At 44.9% G+C, this 24,204-nt stretch overlaps 1 protein-coding gene and 2 pseudogenes across 1 annotated transcript; 1 reads left to right on the top strand and 2 right to left on the bottom strand.

Annotated features, from left to right (window-relative positions):
* Positions 1-13,432: 13,432 nt before the first annotated feature.
* On the bottom strand, positions 13,433-13,971 carry LOC123408023 (annotated as a pseudogene).
* A 1,308-nt stretch (positions 13,972-15,279) lies between these two features.
* Positions 15,280-15,785, bottom strand: LOC123408022 (annotated as a pseudogene).
* Positions 15,786-16,547: 762 nt separating this feature from the next.
* On the top strand, positions 16,548-20,411 carry LOC123411453 (syntaxin-43-like). The gene is made up of 8 exons (XM_045104401.1): positions 16,548-16,906; positions 17,540-17,816; positions 17,929-18,018; positions 18,118-18,201; positions 18,787-18,864; positions 18,968-19,033; positions 19,123-19,203; positions 19,755-20,411. The coding sequence occupies exons 1-8, from the start codon at positions 16,701-16,703 to the stop codon at positions 19,860-19,862; spliced, it is 990 nt and encodes a 329-aa protein (XP_044960336.1). The 5' UTR covers positions 16,548-16,700; the 3' UTR covers positions 19,863-20,411.
* The last annotated feature ends 3,793 nt before the right edge of the window (positions 20,412-24,204 follow it).

The raw sequence follows: 24,204 nt of genomic DNA, 5'->3' as shown, positions 1-24,204 counted from the left end.
GACTGGATCTTCGTTGCTATGAATTACAATGTTTAGTCAGCCCTTGATCTTTGAAAGTGCTCTGCATTTATGTTTTGCGGTCTCAGAAAGAGCTAGCGAGATACCACCTATTCATATTGCTTCATGCTTGTTTTGATTGAAGTGTTGGTACTTGAAACTCATTATTATTTTCTCGTTAGCTGATTATGCTATTGATATTAGTTTACCGTGAGACCTTTGTGTCACTTGCTTATGTGGTTAACTTGTGATCTTGCTGAAATTCTGGTTATGAGTTAGACATAGTTGCAACAACAAGATCAAACAGAGTTTGTCAAAGTTTTTCTTTCTCTCTCAGTTTGTCAACTGAGTTGCTTGAGGACAAGTAAGGTTTTAAGCTTGGGGAAGTTGATACGTCTCCATCGTATCTACTTTTCCAAACTCTTTTGCCCTTGTTTTGGACTCTAATTTGCATAATTTGAATGGAACTAACCTGGATTGATGCTGTTTTCAGCAGAATTGCCTTGGTGTTGTTTTTGTGCAGAAATCAAAGTTCTCAGAACGTCCTGAAAATTTACGGGGAATATTTTTGGAAAATATGAAAAATATCTGCGCAAAGATCCACCTCAGGGGGTGGGCCAGTGGGCGACAAGCCTTGTAGCCACCACCCCCTGGTGGTGGATGGCAAGCTTGTGGGGCCCACGTGGCTCTGTCGCCCCCAATCTCAGCTCTATAAGTTCACTTTCGTCCCAAAAAAATCAGGAGAGAAGATTTCGTCGCGTTTACGATACGGAGGCGCCGCCACATCCTGTTCTTCATCTGGAGGGCAGATCTGGAGTCCGTTTTGGGCTCTGGAGAGGGGAAATCGTCGCCATCGTCATCATCAACCTTCTTCCCTCTCCAATTCCATGAAGCTCTTCGTTGTTCGTGAGTAATCTATTCGTAGGCTCGCTGGGCGATGATGAGTAGGATGAGATCTATCATGTAATCGTGTTAGTTTTGATGGGGATTGATCCCTAGTATCCACTATGTTTTGAGATTGATGTTGCTACTACTTTGCCATGCTTAATGCTTGTCACTAGGGCCCGAGTGCCATGATTTTAGATATGAAATTATTATATTGTCACCAATATATGTGTGTTTTAGATCCAATCTTGCAAGTTGTAGTTACCTACTATGTGTTATGATCCGGCAACCCCGGAGTGACAATAACCGGAACCACTCCCGGTGATGACCATAGTTTAAAGGGTTCATGTGTTCACCAAGTGCTAATGCGTTGGTCCGGTTCTTTATTAAAAGGAGAACCTTAATATCCCATAGTTTCCTTTTGGACCCCGCTGCCACGGGAGGGATGAACAATAGATGGCATGCAAGTTCTTTTCCCTAAGCACGTATGACGACACGCGGAATGCATGCCTACATCACATTGACGAATGGAAGCTAGCCACATATCTCTCCGTGTGATAACTGTTGCATGATTAATATCATCCAAACAAATCACCGACCCATTGCCTACGAGTTTGTCCCACTGTTGTTGTTACTTGTCTTGCTCTGCTGTTACTAGTGTTGTTGCAGTTGTTACTTGTCTTGTTGTTACTTGCTACTGTTGCTACTTGCTACTGATGTCACTACTGTTGTTCCTTGCCACTTCTATTACTCGTTACTTTGTTGTTACTACTTTGCTTGCAGATACTAATCTTTCAGGTGCGGTTGAATCAGACAAATTCAACTGCTAATACTCGAGAGTATCCTCTCACCTCCTGTTGGCGAATCAACAAATTTGGGTTGAATCACTACAACAAAATAGACATGTAGAGACGTTTCTTTTTTGACGCTTGTATCAACGTCTCATTATTGAAAATCACAGGGCGCATAGAGACGTTTTATGAGGCACAAAGGATATCGTCCCTTGACTCTCGTAAAAAGTCTAGGTGGTTCCAAATATCTTGGTCCACTCGAACGTGGGACATGGGCTAAGAGAATAACTACCGTGAAGAAAAAAGGACAGGTGGCCTCTAAACCTAGCGCCGCCATGCCACGCCGCCGCATCCGCCAAGATCTTGCTCCTCGTCCACCCCAGAGTCGCTATCGCAGGTCCCTCCCCCAGACCCCCTTCCCCGCCGACTGCGAGCAACAACCCCGAGGACACCGGCTTCCATGTGGTGACCCAGCCACACTTCGTCCGCCTCGACCTGCAGCTCCGGCACATGGTGCCCTCCGGCTCGAAGGGCAGACGACGAGTGGCATGGTGGGCGCTGAACTGGACATCGCCAGCTTCTCCTAATGAGTACTGACCTAGCACCGCCCCCAAATTTTGCACTCTCGGTCCACCACTAGTCCACCACCATCATTAAAAAGACAAATGACAGGAGACGTGGTTGAAGGGGAACAAAATCAAGAGGAGGACGAAAGGTACTGTTCAGTTAGGCACTCGTTTGTTTGTATGGTCGATGTGTGTGTCCATCAGACTTTGAGTCAGATCCATCTTTCTCTATATTGATTTTTTATTTGCCTGCTGATTGCATCAACATTATTAGAGACATCTTATTAAGCCTTTTCCAGGCTGATCTCGTGCCCGCCAATTTTGACCAGCAGCGAGCTCGCCGGTAATTTGGAGGCCATAAGGGATGTTAGCTCACAAGCCGACCAATTCATCTATAATTGGATTCATCTATTTTTTATTTTAGTTGTTCTATATCAATTCATTACAAGTAAAAAAGTTAGAGCCGCTCCCTTAATGTGTACTTAATTGTGTTGGAGAATCTTTACATTACATTTAGTATAAGTTATCTCTGTTGAGATAGGAGTATAGGACAACACTAATTTGTCGTTCTTTTCCGAACTCTCATCCTTTTTACTGACTAAACTACTAGTTCAATTTAAAGTCGATTCAAATTATTGGCACCCATGAATGCAGGTTCTTGATAAAAAAGCCTCTGAGAATATCCTGATAGAACAAGATGGTCAGTGTTCTTAACAAATATTTATTTTTCATGCAGTTAATAATGTTCGTGTATCAACTATCGATCGAAGTGCATGAATTCTCCTCCATAACTGATAATAAGAATTTGTGCCCACGCTCTAATATTTTTTGGAATAAACAAGCCTTGTACTAGAAGAGCGAGGTTTTTCATCTGCAGAAATTTTTCTCATGTTGTCTTATAAAGAGCACCATGGATGGATATATTATCATTTTCAATATCTAATCATATGTGATTATGTCAAACATCTGGGTCACATGCGTTTCACTATGTCTAGAGCAGCAAAGTGACCTCATGTTCGCTTTTGTGTTAGACTGAAGATTATTACTGTGAAGTACCATGAGAATTCACTTTTTCATGGTAAATGTCGTCTTATGTAAAGCTACTATTAAGGCTGGAAATTATTAGGGTCGACAATCATGCAAATTCAGTCCCCGTATGTTACCTGCAGTTATCTCTTTACATATAGTACTTCATATGATATATACTTAGTAAATTATTGATATTTTGTTACAAATACAGTTTATGCATTCTCACCTTAGTTAATCCATCAACAACATCATAATTTATATTCTTTGTAGAGTATGTATCCATACTTCGTATGATAACATGACAGCTATTAGACTAGATTGAACTTTTGGAGGGCATGTTTACTAGATGTGCTACATAAATACCATTATCTATTCTTATGGATGTATTTTCAGCAAAGGAGAACTTACTAGCAGAAGTTACAACGAATTTTTTAATATCCCATTTTGCTTTCTTTACAGAACAACTTCTACGTGCAGATTCTAAAGGTAGCCACCACAAGGATAAACTACAGCAACGAAGAAAGCAAGGAGCTATTCAGCATGTAGAACCTACAAATCATATAGATATATTTCAACTAGTTTGGGACATATGTATTTTTTTATAGATGATGTCTACAATTGAGTATGTAAAATACTACTCCTCTTGGTGATACAAATTTATTATTTTGTGCAATGCCATAAATTTTTTTTAATATTTTCTGATATGTAAATGGAAGTCAAACTATTTTATATAAGAAAGTAATTTTATTAAGTGCAATTGAGATACTCCCTTGGATCCATCTAATTGTTGAATTAAATGCATGTACCACTAAATATGTCTAGATACATCAATTTCAACGATAAGTACTATACACCGGAGGTTGTTAAAAAAAGTATACAACGAAACAGAATATATGAAATTGCATTAGCATTAATTTATTCGTATAGATACATCCATTTCAAAGATAACTACTATACACCGGAGGTTGTTAAAAAAAATTATACAACGAAACAGAATATATGAAATTGCATTAGCATTAATTTATTGATGCGTCTTTAGGTGAATAAGGACGTTGTTAGACGTCTCATATTCGTGTAGACATGCTTTGTAAGGACGCTCCTAAAACGTCTCATTTTCATGCAGTTACGCTTTCGGTTCGTCTCAATGGTGTTTGAGGCGGTCCGTGAGGAGACGCTCCAAGGACGCTTTGATGAGCGACTCCAAAACCCGCTAGAGATGATTTATTGCACCTCTAATACCTACGTTGAGTGCCTCTACATGCCTATTTTGTTGTAGTGAATACTCTACCCTCGAAAACTGATGCGAACCCACGGGGAGTGCTAGCAGCATTCTTCTGGTGCCGTTGCATGGGAAGGTCTGTTGTCACAGAATCAACATTCGTCTAGCTATTGCTAGAGAGTGCCAGTCAAGCTTTTTCGTGGTTTCGCCGCCGCCACGAGACGGAACTTGAGCAGAAGCAATCTAGAGCTCCGGTAGGACGATCCTGTCGGGGAAACTTCCCTCCCGGAGGGGGAAATCGTCGCCATCGTCATCACCAACACTCCTCTCATCGGAGGGGACTCGTCACCATCAACATCTTCATCAGCACCATCTCATCTCCAAACCCTAGTTCATCTCTTGTAACCAATCTCCGTCTCGCGACTCCGATTGGTACTTGTAAGGTTGCTAGTAGTGTTGATTACTCTTTGTAGTTGATGCTAGTTGGATTTCTTGGTGGAAGAGTTTATGTTCAGATCCTTGATGCTACTCATTACCTCTCTGGTCATGAATATGATTATGCTTCGTGAGTAGTTACTTTTGTTCCTGAGGACATGGGATAAGTCATGCTAATAGTAGTCATGTGAATTTGGTTTTCGTTCGGTAATTTGATATGTTGTATGTTGTTTTTCCTCTAGTGGTGTTATGTGAACGTCGACTACATAACACTTCACCATTATTTGGGCCTAGAGGAAGGCATTGGGAAGTAGTAAGTAGATGATGGGTTGCTAGAGTGACAGAAGCTTAAACCCTAGTTTATGCGTTGCTTCGTAAGGGGCTGATTTGGATCCACTAGTTTAATGCTATGGTTAGACTTTGTCTTAATTCTTCTTTCGTAGTTGCGGATGCTTGCGAGAGGGGTTAATCATAAGTGGGATGCTTGTCCAAGTAAGGGCAGTACCCAAGCGCCGGTCCACCCACATATCAAACTATCAAAGTAACGAATGTGAATCATATGAACATGATGAAAACTAGCATGACAGAAATTCCCGTGTGTCCTCGGGAGCGTTTTTCCTCCTATAAGACTTTGTCCAGGTTTGTCTCTTGCTACAAAAGGGATTGGGCCACTTTACTGCACCGTTGCTACTTTTGTTGCTTGTTGCTCGCTACGAATCATCTCACCACACATTCACTTGTTACCGACAATTTCAGTGCTTGCAGATATTTCCTTGCTGAAAACCACTTGTCAGATCCTTCTGCTCCTCGTTGGATTCGACACTCTTACTTGTCGAAAGGACTACGATTGATCCCCTATACTTGTGGGTTATCAGGCTTCTTATCGGAAGAAAAGAGATATGCTTATCCCAGATGAAAAACTTACTCCCCATACGATATCAGGTAAGATTGTACTATCTTACATCTATACGATGATAGCATATATTTACTTCCTCCATCCCAAATTTGAGTCCCCTTACGATGAAAAACTTGATGATGCAGCATCGCCTTCTTCAACTACACGAAAAAATGATGAAAATCTGACTCCCCTTATGATATCAGGTAATGTTATACCATGTTATATGTTTCGTAAGAATGATGTAGCGTAGTTTGACTATATGTCACTACCTGCATTTTATTTGAATAATGAATTTCTGAGAATGATGACAAACTAGGGTTGAACCAGCCAACCGAACTAGCTCCACCTATACATCCTTTTCAATTGATGATGCAACATTGCATCCTTCAAACACACTCACACCTGGTGTCATTCATGAGAAAGACCTAGCTCGACATATCGATCATTCTCCCATTACACCAGGAGCTGTCTTGAATAACACCAAAAAAACTAGGCATATACCTCCAATTGGACGCAATAGAATCTTGACTAACGAACAAAGGGAGCAGATAAACGCAAAGAGGCGGGCTTCTTATCGGAAGAAAAGAGATATTCAATTCACTGATGAAAATATTCCTCTCCTTATGATATCAGGTACGATTATAGTATATGTGGAGCTTAATCGTTGCATAGGTTGACGTGTGTTGCTAGCTTCATTCATGTTAAAGAATGAATTTCTGAATGTGCTTTCCCAATGATGTTGAACCAAACAACCCAACTAGCTCCAGCAATGCATCATTGTCGCCTGATGATGCAACTTTGCCTCTTTCAAATACACTCAAAACTGATGGCATTCTTGACAAAACCCTAGCTAAGAGGAAATACGATAAAGAACGCAATTCTAAGATAACAAATGAGCAAAGGGAGCAGAAGAACGCAAGGAGTTTAGCATTAGACTGAATAAACGGGATGAGGGAACGAATGATGTTCAAGAGCAAAATCAAAAGCAACGAGAGACACGCATGCAACACCGAAAAAGCTGTTGGAAATATGCCCTAGAGGCAATGATAAAATAGTTATTATTATATTTCATGTTTCAAGATAATCTTTTATTATCTATGCTATAATTGTATTGAATGAAAGCATAGATACATGTGTGGATATATAGACAAAATAATCTCCCTAGTAAGCCTCTAGTTGACTAGCCAGTTGATCAAGGATGGTTAAGGTTTTCTGGTCATATGCAAGTGTTGTCACTTGATAACTGGATCACATCATTAGGAGAATGATGTGATGGACGAGACCCAAACTATGAACGTAAACATAGCATGTGATCGTGTCATTTTGTTGCTATTGTTTTATGCGTGTCAAGTATTCATTCCTATGACCATGAGATCATATAACTCACTAGCACCGAAGGAATGCCTTGTGTGTATCAAACGTCACAACGTAACTGGGCAACTATAAAGATGCTCTACATGTGTCTCCGAAGGTGTCCGTTGAGTTAGCATGGATCAAGACTGGGATTTGTCACTCCGTGTGACAGAGAGGTATCTCGGGGCCCACTCGGTAATACAACATCACATATAAGCCTTGCAAGCAATGTGACTCAAGTGTTAGTCACGGGATCTTGTATTATGGAACGAGTAAAGAGACTTGCCGATAACGAGATTGAAATAGGTATAGAGATACCGACGATCAAATCTCAGGCAAGTAACATACCGAAGGACAAAGGAATGTTATACGGGATTATATGGATCATTGGCAGAGAGGTTCAACCGATAAGACCTTCGTAGAATATGTAGGATCCAATATGGACATCCAGGTCCCGCTATTGGATATTGACCGAGGAGTGTCTCGGGTCATGTCTGCATAGTTCTCCAACCCGCAGGGTCTGCACACTTAAGGTTCGGTGACGTTTTAGTATAGTTGAGTTATATGTGTTGGTGACCGAAGGTTGTTCGGAGTCCTGGATGAGATCACGGACGTCATGAGGGTTTTCGGAATGGTTTGGAAACAAAGTTTGATATATATGATGGTTTCATTTGGTCACCAGAAAGATTTCGGGCATTACCGGCAGTGTACCGGGAGTGACGAATGGGTTCCGGGTATTCATCGGGAGGGGCCCACCCACCCGGGAGTGGGGCCAATAGTCCTAGGGTGGCGCACCAGCCCATAGTGGGCTGGTGAGGCCAGCCCAAGTGGACTATGGCGCCACAAGAAGAAAAAACAAAAGAAAAGAAGAAAAAAGGAAAGGGAGGTGGGAAGGAAGGAGTGGACTCCTCCTCCCCCAAACCGAATTGGAGTGGGAGTCCATCTCCTCCTTCGGCCGACGCCCTTGGGGCTCTCTTGAGCCCCAAGGCTAGCCCCTCCCCTCCTCCTATATATACTAGAGGTTTTAGGGTTTTTGAGACACAACTTTGCCACGTGCAACTCAAACCTATACCTCGTAGTTCTTCCTCTAGATCGGATTTCTACGGAGCTCGGGCGGAGCCCTGCAGGAATAGATCATCACCATCACCGGCGCGCCATCACGTTGCCGGAGAACTCATCTACTTCCCCGTCTCCCTTGCTGGATCAAGAAGGCGGAGATCGTCATCGAGCTGTACGTGTGCTGAACGCGGAGGTGTCGTCCGTTCGGTGCTAGATCGGGACGGATCATGGGACGACGGTGATTTGAATCACGAAGTTGTACCACTACATCAACCGCGTTTCTTAACGCTTCCCGCTTAGCGATCTACAAGGGTATGTGGATCCGATCTCCCTCTCGTAGATGAACATCACCATGATATGTCTTCGTGTGCGTAGGCAAATTTTTGTTTTCCATGCAACATTCCGCAACAAAAGTATGTGTGATAATGAGAAGGGGGGTCAAATTCTTAAAGAAAGGGAAATTACCATAGAAGGAAAAACACCCCGTTCATATAATCTTTCACAAGGCCACGGCCAGATCTTCAGGCTGGAGCTGATTGCGCCCCATCGATGACCATGCCGACTTACACCGTCGGAGGGAGTATTGTTCACAAGCCCTCCTATACACTACATGGATCTGTGTTTTTGCGTAAGTTATCATAATTCTTCATTCAGTGTCATTAGTATCAACATGTTGAAACAATAATACTTTTTTACCCAGTCCATAATGCTAGAGTCAACACGAGATCAAAAGTTTTGCGAGAAGGAAACTATTCAGACATTGGCAACATTGTTTGATGCCTGGCTTGGGATAGACAACAACATCCCATCATGCAACATGGTAAGTAAGGTATTTCGGCTATTGTTGTCATGGTTTATTGTTGTTGCTAATTGCTATCACTTGTAGATTTATCTTCCGTATGCATCCATCGGCCGAAATATCTTGTACGTCATCGACAAAGAGGCACATTGTGTATATATTATGGACCTATTCATACATCACAATCGTGAGAGAACAAAAATTTAAGGCATGTAATGAAGTTAAAAGGTTTTGCGAGGAAATTCAAGGAAGCACTCGAAATAAAGCAACCGGGCTGGAATTCCCATATATCTAAATGGTAATGTTTATTTCCGTCTAATATTTCAACGAGCACGGACGGGTAATAAATTCATAGTACAAATATTTATTTGGCATCGCTGTATTGTATATAATATAAAATTAGGAATTTGCAGGGATGTGTCTGGCTTTTTTGTTTTTCACTTTATGCTCTGGTGGAACGGTAAAGAATTGGTCAAACCAGTTTGCACGGTGAATATTGTCCGTTACACGTTTTAAGACATTCAACATGAATTACACGTTTTAAGACATTCAACGTGAAATATTTGCGCTAACTACATATAGTGCTTGTGCAGGATGGGTATGAGTTGAGGAAGCAATTCTTATTATACTTGCTAAAACAACGTGGGAATGAAGCTAAAGACAAATTTTCTGATATTGTGCGAGAATTTCTTAAGCGCATCAAGCAGATCTTAATAATTTGTAATGGATTTAGTTGGTTCATCGCGCAATTTGTTACACGGACACGTTGTTAATTTGTTTTTTATGGATTTACATTGCAAGTGAAGTGGACTTTAATTATTAAGCAATTGTGTCCATGTTATGACGTTTTTATGTGTAAAAGTTCACATACAATATAATTGTATAACCCATAAAAATATTTCAAAAGCCTGCGGCGAACGCATCGGCATTCTACTAATTAAGGACAGTAAAACCGAACCCTTTCCAAGCTCTCTCAACGATTAGCGTTTTTCAGCCGTCTGTTTTGGCGATCTTGATGTTTTTGACCGTTAGATCTGTCGTTTAGTTCGACCTCCGACACACGTTTCTCGTTGCTGGGTCACCTTTGTCCCTAAATCTTAGCAATTGTGCTTCCATGGTAGATATTGGGAATGGTGAATCTTAGCAGGAACGGTACTAACCAGTCCAGTAGCCATGGATGATCTTCGGGTACGGACACTGCAATCAAAGTGAATTATTATACCTGTAAAATATCATCGCTCTCTATAAAAAGGATGGTAAGTGACATAACATTGAGATGGCATCTGCGAAGGTGATAAGATCCTCCATCTTTTCGAGTAGCAGCAGATGGTCGATAACCCTTTCTCCTTCCCTAGGACTTGCCAATTGTATCTGCAACAAATTAATTCAGGCAATCGTCATCAGCATGAGCTGGAACCGATTACAAACACTAAGTTACGAACAAAGCAAATACCCAAGAGCTTCTCACCACAAGACAATAGAATTGTAGCGAAGGAAAATCTATGCAAATTTGAAGATGAAAAGGCAACCTCGTGGATAAGCATAGATCCTAGGATTGTATTGCCAGACGAAGAAGGCACAACATGTACCACAAAGGGTACGAATAAACATCGTGTGAGATGATATAACTCATTTCAGAAAGGTACACGGATAAGAATAGTACTGGTGATTGAGGATGCACCTCATAGATGGAAGACTATGAAATAATAGCACTGTTACACAATAGGACATAAATAGTGAAGAATGTCGTTGTGGCATAAATCCCCAATCATGAACTCATTTCAGAAAGGTAGAAGGTTAAAATACTACTGGTGATTGAAAATGCAGCACATAGATGGCGGACTATGAAATAATAGCACTACTACACAATAGGAGGAATGCTTCTAGAACACAAATAGTGAAGAATATCGTTGTGGCATCAATCCCCATTCACGAGAAGAGGTCATCCGAAAAATAGACACAACATAAATTTATAACATTGTAATGCAAGCAACTTCTGTTATGCACAAAACTCCAAGAACGGAAATGTAGTTTTCTTAAAGTACTCTTCTAGTGGAATATGGAATATCATTATGGAATTCCTTGCATCCACACAGGTGATAAGGGCATACCTCCTAGTCTGCTCAGTTGATTGAGTGTAGCTACAAAATAAGCTTGGTTCTTGGACCTAAATTTGCTTTCACTTTGTAAGAGATAGACCATTTGCGCAACAACAAAGTGAAAACATCAGTCCTTTGAACCATGAAACTGGAATACCTTCTCCCTGCTCACCTGGAAGTAGCAAGAAATAAATCAATGAAAAATATATTATAAAAAGATAAAATTCCAGATAGTAACATGGATAAACAAATAATCCATAAAATCATTTTTTTGCCTCAACGAGAAATGATAGCCTCGATATATGAGCATCATGCAGCTGCAATATTAGAACTAAAGTAACACACACATATACGCGGAGTGCCATCATCCTTGGATGAGGTGAAAGACTCCTAAACATGGGAGATGCAAGGACGGCCACACATCTTAGACATATTCTTTTATTTTTATTTTTTTATTGAGTACTTTGTATAGGGAACTTGTAAAAATGAATTACCATGCACCGCATGGCTTCAGATAAGAAGCTTTAACATGTAAAACATAAATTTAATAAGAGACCAACACTTGATTATTTCTGAATTCAGTCTTATGGATAGAAAGAAATTAAGAGCTGATATAAGGAAACTATACCGTCAACCTACAAACGTGGTACTGCCTCCATTACAGTGAACAAGACGTACATGATAGAAGAATGCTATTCATTGTCATCTTGCTTGCTTCACCTCAGATACGCAGGGGAACGCATAGCGTCGTGGATGTGGGGCATAGGAGTGGTGGCCATCGCTCCTTAGAACACCCAGTCTGCGGAGCGAGCCGATGAGTTGTGGTGGGCACCCCTGCTCGGGTCAGGGGGAGGGGGCAAACACAACATCACTACATGCAATTTTCTTTGAAAAAGGCCACTATCATATCTCGTGACTTGATTGCTGTCACTCTGGCTTTTGGCATTTGCTGATGTTCCTCTTGCTGCCTTTTATTTCTGTTTTTTCTCTTACAATTTCCATTACCTCGCTTGCTTGATTTTCATTTTCGTTCCACAAAAGTTGTTTGAGTATGCAAACTTGTCCAGTTAGATTTTTTGTGTCACGATATTCCTCGTAAAGGTGCAGAAACAAGTAACTTTGGTGCCACTTTGCCATCAAAATTTCAGATATTCCATATAATTGTTCATCCCTCATAACAACCAAATTTTTTTGCAATTAATGTGTTCAGATATCTGCCACGTCCCACATGACCAAAAACCTACAGTAAAAAAAACACATCACTTACAACATACAAATATTCTCGATATTGAAGTATGTAGTATTGTTCAGGACTGTTTCACAACCATGTCTCAGAACACAAAGAATTAAGATCATTTTTACATACAACCACTTCTCACATTAAAGCAACCATTGATCGGTGGGGTCATCTTAGATATTATTTTTTTAACTCTCGAGGTTTGAGAAAAGGTACCTGCGTTGTAGCTCATCTGCCTCCATTAAGAATCAAACCTCACATTTGAGCTGGGATAAAATGGCATCTATGATCCGACCACTCCAAACCTGCAGCCTGATTGCACATAACCACCGCTGATGTGGACACACACAGACACACCCAATTCCCGCTCGATCATGCAGGCTGCGTAACCTCGTCCTAATCAAAGACGGAATGAGAAAAGGAGGAAGCGGGAGAGGGAGAAAGATCGAGATCTCGAAGTCGAGGGGCAGCCGACGGCCGGATCCGGGGCGCCTTGTTCCAGCTCCACTCGCCATCCCTCATCCTTCGGTTCTCATCTCTTGTGTTGCTCTCCCTTTGATGATAAGGTGGTAGTGGCGTGGAGGCAAGGCCATTGGGAAGGATCAAGGAGATGGTTGTGCACTCTCTCTCGAGTCTCGATTGCGACGCACCTAGTTTACCCATGCTCACATTAAGAGGGGAAGGAGCTCTGGTGCAGCCCTAGGGCCTAGGGTTGTACGATTGGATCGTGTTTCCTAAAAGAATGCTACATGGGCTGCATCCCGGTGCCAGGCCCGATTAACCAGAATGCTCAGATTTTTCTTTGGGAATAGCTTACCTTAAAGACAGCTAGTCAATTAGCATTCGGACGGCCAAGGACCATCAGATCATGCGATCCAACGGACAAAAAGGCACATGGCCTGAGATGATTCAGAAATGGTTCAGTTTTACTGTCCGCTTCACGCTTGCCACCAAGTATTAACCACGAATCGCGCCATACAATTCAATAATGTACAATCTGACCTACACCTCATAGAGAATTAGTGATATCACGAAGTCGACCATGAACTAAAAAAGAGCTAAATCTCACAAATTGATGCAAAAGCTACCACGAGATCTGGTTGTGGAAGGGGTAGCAGGTACCTTCTTAACAGAGGCGGAGCAGGACAGTGTGAGGCCGAGGAAGACGAGGGGCCCCACAGGTCCCAGTCCCTGAGCGCCTTGCCGGGGTCCTCGCGGTTGGGGTTGGGGAAGACGACGAGCTTTAGGTTGCTGACGATGCGGGCGAGATCACGCTTGACGGTGTCCCAAACGGGCTCAGTGAGCGTGTTGGGCGGGGGCCCGAAGCCATCGGAGGCGATGGCGACGGAGACGGACGTGGGCGGGCCGGCGGGGGTCGGCCCCTGGGGCACGAAGATTGGGACGGAGGAGGCGGGGAGGGGCGGCTTAGAGGGCGGAGGGGGAGGCGAGGTGGAGATGGGGATGGAGGCACGCGGCGGGGAGGGCGGCCGCACGGGGAGGACGGTGGCAGAGGGTGCGTCGTACATGAGGCTCTCGATCTCGTCCATGTCGGACTGCGCAGACGACGGGTGGAGCGGGATCGTGTCCCCGTAGTTGTACGACATGGCGGCGGCGGTGGCGCGGCGGGCAGGCGGTGTCGGCGAGGTGGATCTGAGGGGAGACGGCGCGGTGAGGGAGAGAGATCTCGCGCCCTCGCGGGAGTGGGGTCTCGCCCTAGGCCAACGCCGGGAGGGGTCGAGGAGGGATTGATTGGGGCTATGTGGTGGACACAGAGTAAAATTGAGATCGTTCGTAGAAGATCCGACGGTAACCCGTAGCAATGATCCACAGGCTTTCGATTATGCCTCCAGAGTAGCTGCCCAAGGACAGTCGGCCCAGGAGTAGCCCATGCGGGACGGGTTAGGGACAAAGGTGACCCAGCAACGAGAAACGTGCGTCGGAGGTCGAACTGAACGACAGATCTAACAGTCAGAAACGTCAAGATCGCCAAAACAAACAGCTGAAATACGTTAATCGCTGAGAGAGCTCGGAAAGGGTTCGGTTTTACTGTCTGCATTGTAGCTCATCTGCCTCCATTAAGAATCAAACCTCACATTCGAACTGGGATAAAATGGCATCTATGATCCGACCACTCCAAACCTGCAGCCTGATTGCACATAACCACCGCTGATGTGGACACACACACCCAATTCCCGCTCGATCATGCAGGGTGTGTAACCTCGTCCTAATCAAAGACTGAATGAGAAAAGGAGGAAGCGGGAGAGGGAGAAAGATCGAGATCTCGAAGTCGAGGGGCAGCCGACGACTGGATCCGGGGCGCCTTGTTCCAGCTCCACTCGCCATCCCTCATCCTTCGGTTCTCATCTCTTGTGTTGCTCTCCCTTTGATGATAAGGTGGTAGCGGTGTGGATGCAAGGCCATTGGGAAGGATCAAGGAGATGGTTGTGCACTCTCTCTCAAGTCTCGATTGCGGTGCACCTAGTTTACCCATGCTCACATTAGGAGGGGAAGGAGCTCTAGTGCAGCCCTAGGGCCTAGGGTTATACGATTGGATCGTGTTTCCTAAAAGAATGCTACATGGGCTGCATCCCGGTGCCAAGCCCGATTAACCAGAATGCTCAGATTTTTCTTTGGGAATAGCTTCCCTTAAAGACAGATAGTCAATTAGCATTCGGACGGCCAAGGACCATCAGCTCATGCGATCCAACGGACAAAAAGGCACATGGCCTGAGATGATTCGAAAATGGTTCGGTTTTACTCTCCACTTCACGCTTGCGACCAAGTATTAACCACGAATCGCGCCATGCAATTCAATAATGTACAATCTGACCTACACCTCATAGAGGATTAGTGATATCACGAAGTCGAGCACGAACTAATAAAGAGCTAAATCTCACAAATTGATGCAAAAGCTACCACGAAGGGGTAGCAGGTACCTTCTTAACAGAGGCGGACCAGGACAATGTGAGGCCGAGGAAGACGAGGGGCCCCACAGGTCCCAGTCCCTGAGCGCCTTGCCGGGGTCCTCGCGGTTGGGGTTGGGGAAGACGACGAGCTTTAGGTTGCTGACAATGCGGGCGAGGTCGCGCTTGACGGTGTCCCAAACGGGCTCGGTGAGCGTGTTGGACGGGGGCCCGAAGCCGTCGGAGGCGATGGCGACGGAGACGGACGTGGGCGGGCCGGCGGGGGTCGGCCCCTAGGGCACGAAGATTGGGACGGAGGAGGCGGGGAGGGGCGGCTTGGAGGACGGAGGGGGAGGCGAGGTGGAGATGGGGATGGAGGCGCGCGGCGGGGAGGGCGGCCGCCCGGGGAGGACGGTGGCAGAGGGCGCGTCGTACATGAGGCTCTCGATCTCGTCCATGTCGGGCTGCGCCGACGACGGGTGGAGCGGGATCGTGTTCCCGTAGTTGTGCGACATGGCGGCGGCGGTGGCGCGGCGGGCAGGCGGTGTCGGCGAGGTGGATCTGAGGGGAGACGGCGCGGTGAGGGAGAGAGATCTCGCGCCCTCGCGGGAGTGGGGTCTCGCCCTAGGCCAACGTTTGGAGGGGTCGAGGAGGGATTGATTGGGGCTATGTGGTGGACACAGAGTAAAATTGAGATCGTTCATAGAAGACCCGACGGTAACCCGTAGCAATGATCCACAGGCTTTCAATTCTGCCTCGAGAGTAGCTGCCCAAGGACAGTCGGCCCAGGAGTAGCCCATGTGGGACGGGTTAGGGACAAAGGTGACCCAGCAACGAGAAACGTGCGTTGGAGGTCGAACTGAACGATTGATCTAACTGTCAGAAACTTCAAGATCACCAAAACAGACGGCTGAAAAAAGCTAATCGCTGAGAGAGCTCGGAAAGGGTTCGGTCCTGCCTCCAGAGTAGGTGCCCAAGGACAGTCGGCACAGGAGTAGCCCATGCAGGACGGGTTAGGGACAAAGGTGACCCAGCAACGAGAAACGTGCGTCGGAGGTTGAACTGAACGACAGATCTAACGGTCAGAAACGTCAAGATCACCAAAACAAACGGCTGAAAAACACTAATCGTTGAGAGAGGTCGGAAAGGGTTCGGTTTTACTATCCTTATAAATCGTCAACCTCAACAAAAGACTGAATAGGCCGGCCCGGCCATCCTCCCACCTTGCCGGCCCGGCCCGGCCTGGTCAGCGGCAGCTCCCTTCCTTCCTTGGTGGCGAAGTGTCTCCCAACTCCGCACGGTCGGCTCGCACCAACTGCTCCCCCTAACACCCGATTCCTCTTCCTCCTCCGCGGTGCCTCGCCGTCCGACGAGATCTCGGCCCCTCCGATCCCCGGCCTCCCTCCCTCTCCCGCCGCCCCACCTCGTCCATGGCGACGCGGAACCGGACGCCGCTCTTCCGCAAGTACCGCGACGCGCTGCGCCACGTCCGCGCGCCGGCCGGGGCGCCCTCCGCCTCCTCCTCCTCCTCCGGGGGCGGCGCGGGCGGGCCGGCGGTGATCGAGATGGCCTCGCTGCTCCGCCCCGACCGCAACTACGCGCCCCTCAGCACCGACGACCCCTCCGCCTCCTCCAGGTCATCCCCCCTCCCCTCCCCCTCGCATCTCGTTTGACCCACCGTAGAGACCAGATCAGCTAGGTAGTGAGCGTAGCTAGCTAATCGCGACGCGAGCTTGTAAAATTGCGGTACGGGGCAGTGGGAGATCATTAGAAATGCTGGGACAAGACTTGTCCGTCAGCTAGTCTGGTCCATGCCACCTGCCCTCGCACATTTGCTAGTTCTTCCAAGCATGTACATCAGCTAATTGACATGTCCATCAGCTAGTCTGATCTAAGCGTCCCCTGTGCATTAGCTAATTAGGGACAAGGCGCATGGCCGCGTGCATCGGTACTGGGAAATGGCAATTGGGGGGGTATCTTGAATGGAGCTCTACGGTAGAGATCGGCCTGGCAAGGACAGCGGGGTGGAATAGCGTTGTCTTGAAAAGCTTAAGCTCTTGCTAAGAAATTCTAGGTGGTATCTTTTGGACTCATATTCTTAAACGTTTGAGAGCGGAAGTTGAGATCCACTAGGCTGAATGCTTCCTCCTTCCTTAGTGGCTCTGTTGTAGAGCTTGTCGTATGAAAAGCACTTTCTTGGACTTGTGACAATTGTTCGGATCGATTTCAATGGTATGGTATGGTATGGTACTAACATATGATCGTGCAGTAGAGGCGCGGCGACGGTTGGGCTGCCCCCGGCCTGGGTGGATGTCTCCGAAGAGATATCTGCAAACATGCAGCGTGCAAAGACGAAGATGGCCGAGCTGGCTAAGGCGCACGCCAAGGCCTTGATGCCATCCTTTGGTGATGGCAGAGATGACCAACGGGCAATTGAGGTTCTCACGCATGAGATAACAGACCTGCTGAAGAGGTCGGAGAAAAAGCTGCAGAAGCTGTCCATGAAAGATTCCTCGGAAGATTCGAATGTCAGAAAGAATGTCCAGGTGATGACTCACCCCTGCTGTTTTATGTATTAACACTTCAACAGCCACAAGAGTAGTAACTGCTATGAATGTTTGTGTTGATGGACCAAATGCCTTTCATTGTTATCTGCAGCGTTCCCTTGCTACAGACCTGCAAACTCTTTCGATGGAGTTCCGGAAAAAGCAGTCAACTTATTTGAAGCAGCTTCGTCAACAGAAAGAGGTTTGCCATTCGGCCTTAAGATGTTTTCTGAAATCCAGATGCTTGTGCTACTTATATCACTCTAATAAAGGATCTTGGGTGATTGAAATGCGATTTCAGGGGCAAGATGGTGTTGATTTAGAAATGAATATGAATGGGTCGAAGTCGACATTTGAACTTGAAGATGATGAATTTGAGGATGTGGTATGCTTTCTCATTGTCTTTACTTACTACTGACTCTTCTTTTTGTGTGAAGTTGTTTGCTTCTGAGTACTTGCAGCTTTATTATAGCAACATACATCAGCCGTAGTGAATTTGACATATTTTTCTGCTCGCTCACTTGCTCTGTTGTGTAAGTTTAATTGGAACGAACTCAAGGTTTCCACTAAAATGCTTCAATTCAGATCCATAAGTAAACAGAAAACTGGGAAGACAAAAGGCAACAGTAGTAATTATGCACAGTGAAGGTTGCGTTAGCTTGGGTCATCAGTCAAATAATCATACAGGTTTGCAGTTAGTGAATGCAAATCTGGTCTAAACATATATCCCGTGAACTATGATAATTTGCAAATCCGAGATGGAGTTTGAACTTTGGATGTAAACGCATACGCTCTGCAGTCTGCACTGCAGAACAGGCCAACGAGGCAACGACCATGGGTTCCCTTAAAATCTTCCCAGTCTATTTACTTAGGGAATAGCTAAACTGGTCCTGAGAAGTAGCTGATAAGAAGTCTAGGAAATTCATTAAATTAAGATGACGATGATCGAATTCTTTGGTTTTATTTTCAGGGTTTCACTGAGGTTCAGATGTCAAAACTTAAGAAAAGCGAGGCATTCACTAGAGAAAGGGAGAGAGAAATCGAGCAGGTGAGTTTTCTTTGTTCAATACTTATGCGTATGATTTATATAAATGAAAAATGGGTTACTGATCTCCTGAAATGTACATTCATTATCCTCTTGTTGTTTCAAGGTTGCCCAATCGGTCAATGAGCTTGCACAGATCATGAAGGATCTTTCGGTTCTTGTGATTGATCAGGTATGAAAATCCTAACTTAGTTGGGTCATTGATGGTAAGTTATGATAACTAGTTCAGACTTCACACGATTCATTTCTTCATTTGAGCAGGGAACAATTGTTGATCGGATAGACTACAATGTACAGAATGTTGCAGCCTCAGTCGAAGAGGGCTATAAACAGTTGCAAAAGGTTTCATCCTCACCCCCATTTCCTGCCTCTCCAATAATAGTTGTTCCCTTTCGTTGGGCTGGACAAACCGAAATTTTGCCACACTGTAAACAACAATTTTTTATCAGTGGGGAAATAAGAGGTCAGACCTTTGACCAGTAAATCTAATCAGTCTATGAAAAGGACAGGTATTTTAGTCATCTAAAAATATATGAAAAACTAGGCACGTGTTTAAAGTTGCATCCCCCAGACCATAAGAATGTAAAGGCATCCAGTAAAAGGTAAAAAAGATCAAGTTTCTGGGTCAGAGACTGTAGATTTTAAACCAATCCTAAAATTCACCTCAAGTACTTTATGCCTTTTACTCTCTCTCTCTCTCTCTCTCTCTCTCTCTCTGCGCATTCATATTTAACTGCCTGCCGACATGATTTAAAGAAACCCACATCAGTCCCTGGTGTTTCACCTGCAGCACCTTTATATATCCAAGAGCTTCTGCAAAGGAAGAAAATAGGAGCTAGCGTCAGTCCCTGAAGCCCCCAGTCTAATATGTTGGTCTGATCTCTGTTATGCAGGCTGAGAGGACGCAGAAGAAAGGGGGCATGGTGATGTGTGCCACCGTCCTCGTCATTCTCATCTTCATCCTCATAATCCTCCTGGTTTTGAAGAAGCTCATTTTCTGACTTTAGCCCCTCTCTTCTTGCTGTCGATGAACGCCTCGCCTTCCAAGTGAAAGCCATTCACATATACTCTTATGTGGGTAGCGACTGTGTAGTGCCTCCGTATCGGAATTTGGAGAAGCTGCTGCTCATCTGCACCATATGCAACAATACGATTTAGCAGCGATCTCTAAAGACGGTTCATCTGCCTGTGTTAATAGTGGCCGGGCCAGCAGCTCCCTTCAGTCTCCCACAATTTTTTGCAGCACCGCTGAGTGTAGAGATGTCGTATTCATACGGGTCCCATTTTTTTCTTTCAAATGAAGGGTTCTGTTAGGTGCAATTCACACCTGTCTGCTTGTCTTGGAGCAACCAGGCCTGGTTTTGTATGATCTGTATAAAGCTGTACCATCACCCAATTATTAGAAATTGAGAAAGTAGCTTCACTCTCCGTGCCGTCACGTCGCCATTCTGTCTAGGTTTTGAAGCCACATTCCAGTGTACCGGAAAATAGTTCCCATTCCAGTGTATCAACTTTATTTTTCAACCTCTTTCTAAGGTGTGTCTTAACTATTTTGCCCCCTCAACATGATATGAAACTGCACACTTTGGTGGATACAGGAAGGGTCGCGAGCCCGCGCCAACCCTCCCGTATAGTGGTTCACTGGAAATGCAATGTGGATTTTTTTTTCCTCTTCATTTTCAGGCGTCGGCACGTCGATGCTCCTCCGCCGATCCCGGCGCCGCAAGTCCGCAATCGGCCTGGAGCTGGAAGGTGGTATGTCTGTCCGGCTTTGGCTGGAGCCAGGAGGTGGGAGGTGGGAGGTGGTGGGAGCCAAGAAGCCCGAAGAAAGCCATGGATGATGGATCTGAGTGGAGTGGACCACCATTTACTCCTTCCATAACTCAGGTTTGCAGGCCGTGCTGTCTTCTTCCTGCCCTCATCACCTCATTGCTAGTATGCTGCCTCGTTTTGACCGGCTGGTCCCGAAACCGCCCAGCATTGTACTGCAGTGGTGATGTAGGGTGTTTGTGTCTCGTCTCGTATCATATGCGCCCCCACATGCAAATTTCAATCCAGCCTTCTCTCTCCATGTGTGTGTGTGCGTCCTTTTGTCCCCGTTTATGGCGCCTCAGCCAGCCCCCGCTGGTGCAAGCCATCAGCTGTGTGTTTTGGTGTGTACGTATGCGTGCATACATGTTTCTCCTGCTAGGCACCTATCTAGTCTAGGCTAAAATTTTCTTTGATTTCCCCTGCCTCACCTGCATGGTAGTAGTACTCCTGGTGCCTGCTGGTAGTGGTAGGGGCATGCCCTACACCTACACCCCATAGAACGCAGTTGTCTGATAGAGGAGGGTGAGGAGCTAGGGCTAGGTTTTTTTGGAGCAATGGTTTTGGTTTTGGTTTGCTTTGCTTTGCACCAGCAGGACTACTACTACTACTCATCAAATACTATTAAAATGTGACATGATATGTGTAGTAGCAGTCGTAATAGCAACCGTACAAAGGACCCAGAAACTTGAATGCCTCTGCGTCCCCTGTCCCTTGCCCTCCCCAGCTCTCTCTCATGTTCATCTTCTCTTCTCGCCTCCCAACTCCCTAGCCCAGCCAGGGGATGGGGCAGACTAGCATAGCAGCAGCAATTTTTTATACTTGGAGTCTGCATGAGAGATCTTTGTAGGCCTCTAGACCTGTGTGTGTTTGTGTGTGTGTGTGGTCGTGCCGGTCGCAGGGTCGAAGCAAATGCGGGTCAGGTGAGGTCAAAGCACCAAGGGAGGGGTCTGGGTCTCTTGTGCAGATTGGCCTGTGTGTTGTACATCCACAAATAGAGTATTCCTTCCTGCGTGGTACTACTGTAGGTGGTACAATAAGTGGGCTCTGTACTTGCGTATTGTACACACAGATTGTGTTGGGCTCTCTCTATCCATGCTTTCAAGGGGCGTGGGATTTCTTGGTTTGCCTGCATCATCATCATCATCATATGTGTTGCTAGGTACGGTGCACCCAAATCCTGTAGGATTTAACAAGTTATGGGGTATGACATTTTATAGTCTCATCTGTTTTCTGTTCTTTGCGGTTTTTTATTTTATTTTTTGAAATCAAGCGGATCAAAGGGGTCTTCGTCGTGTGCGCTGGAGCGTTGAGGGTGTTTTTGATTAAGCGTGCCTGTTAAACCATCTAACCCGGTTATAATACCAAAATGTTGCTCGTAATGGTTCTCGGTGACAGTAAGATCTTGCACTATGTGATGAAACTTCCCATGTGCTCATCCATAGTCACTCGTCCCATCATCACGCGGTGTCAACCTTGATAATATCTGATGTGTTTTTTTTTCCAGTTCACAATAGACAAATTCAATCTTTGTGAATCTCAGACAGGGTCTTTATATGTGATGTCAACCGTGTATGACAATCAATATACTACTCCCTCCATTCCTAAATATAAGTCTTTTAAGATATTTCACTAGAAGTTCACATATGGAGCAAAATGAGTGAATCTACACTCTAAAGTATGTCTATATACATCTGTATGTAGTCCATTAATAAAACCTCTTTAAAGACTTATATTTAGGAACGGAGAGAGTACAAGTCTTTTTAAAGGTTTTAATATGAACCAAGCACAATGAGTGAATCTATACTCTAAAACATGTCTATACACATCTATATGTAATCCGTATTAAAACCTCTAGAAATACTTATATTTAGAAATGGAGGGAGTAGCATCCAAGTTTTTAATGAACCCATGGCCATGGGGTATGTGGCAACAAATGTGCTAACTAATGCAAAGTTTAAGCAGTGGTAACTTTCTAAGTTTGAATGCCGAATTGAGAGATCTTTCTAGGCCCCTGCAGCCCTGCAAGCTCGAAGCAAATGCAAAAATCTGGTACGAGTATCTTTGTAGAGTCAAAGCGTTTTGGGTCTCTTGTGCAGATTGGCCCTGTGCGCTGCTACAAGCATCCGCTCCCGTGCAGTAGTACTACGCGATATATAATAATGTGGCCGCTGTACTTGCCTATTGCACACAGATCATTGATCCTGATGCTGTCAAGGCTGCCTGTGAATCATGGATCTCATACGTTGCTTGTTTGAATCACGGGGTTGCCTGTGTTTTTTGGGAGGGAAAGGTTCTTGTACACCATGCTTAACCTATAGGATTATGATTTAAGAATTGATGACATGTGGCATTCTATTCTTCTATGTTCTCTGTTCTTTGCATTTTTGAAATCATACGAATATCCATAGGAAGATGCCCAAACTAAGCCGCCCATTTACCCCCTGCGTCGTCCCCAAGGCGACACGCGCGGGAGCCCAAGCCCGGGTTCATAAATAATAAAATCAATCCGAGTATATCTTAATCATGGTTCACGCGTTTTATATGTGTATATGATGTCGATCGTGTTTAGCCACCAATAATATCCTAATAAAAGCCTTATGCACATGACACATCAGTCTTCTAAAACATGCACAAAGTTTCCACGCGGAAATGAGCCTATGGCACATGTGCCAGAAACTAACCGATTGCCACGCCGTGGCACAAGAAAATCGATGTATGTCCGATGTACCAACCAATCGATAAAGCGCGCCAAGCGGCAATGAAATAAACCCTAGTTGTCTCCGTCTAGCCGTACCACCCCGTCCCCTAAAACAACAGATGTTATGGGGAAGACTTGTATAGGATATGTCCTTGTGTGATCTAATTTCTTGAAGATTCAAGACATGTTCAAAAATTCTGAAATTAATTGAAGACACATTCATGTACGATGTACAAGCTCAGAAAGTTTTAGCTCCTGATTCAAACTATGCTTACAGAACAAAAAAAGACAAAATCAGATGTGAATAGTGCCAAATACTATTCACCTCAAAGCTTTAACTATTCATAGTCAAATTTGTCTTTTTTTGAATCTCTAATTGTAGATCGAGTTTTGAGCTAAAAAATTTCTTAAGTTGTAGCCATACCTCGCATGGATTTTGTACTTTTTTTAGAATTTTTGTAAATGTCTAAATATGAAATATTTAGGTTGATCCTACGATCTCACCTAAAGGGCTGATCCTATACTAGTCTTCCCCCCACATGTTAGAGCATCTCTAGGAGATCCCGCAAACCGAGTCATTCGGTATTATAACCGTCGGTTTGTGGGATGTAGCTTGTAAACCCATCCTGAACAGATCCTTCAAATTCGTCGTCTTGAAAAACAAAATATGGGTTCTCAAATCCGCGAGCCCAATTCCTTAGTATCTAGGGGATTTTGCCCATTTTTGCAGGGCCTCCTTTCGTTGGCGTGAACCCACTCACGCCGGCTTTAGTTCACGCCTCCACTCCCTGTTGCTGTCGTGGTTGCCTCGCGCCGCATCCATTCCACCTAGT

Source organism: Hordeum vulgare, chromosome 7H, assembly GCF_904849725.1.
Source record: "Hordeum vulgare subsp. vulgare chromosome 7H, MorexV3_pseudomolecules_assembly, whole genome shotgun sequence".
In the NCBI taxonomy this organism is placed as follows: Eukaryota; Viridiplantae; Streptophyta; class Magnoliopsida; order Poales; family Poaceae; genus Hordeum; species Hordeum vulgare.
This window is presented reverse-complemented; position numbering and strand designations above follow the sequence as displayed.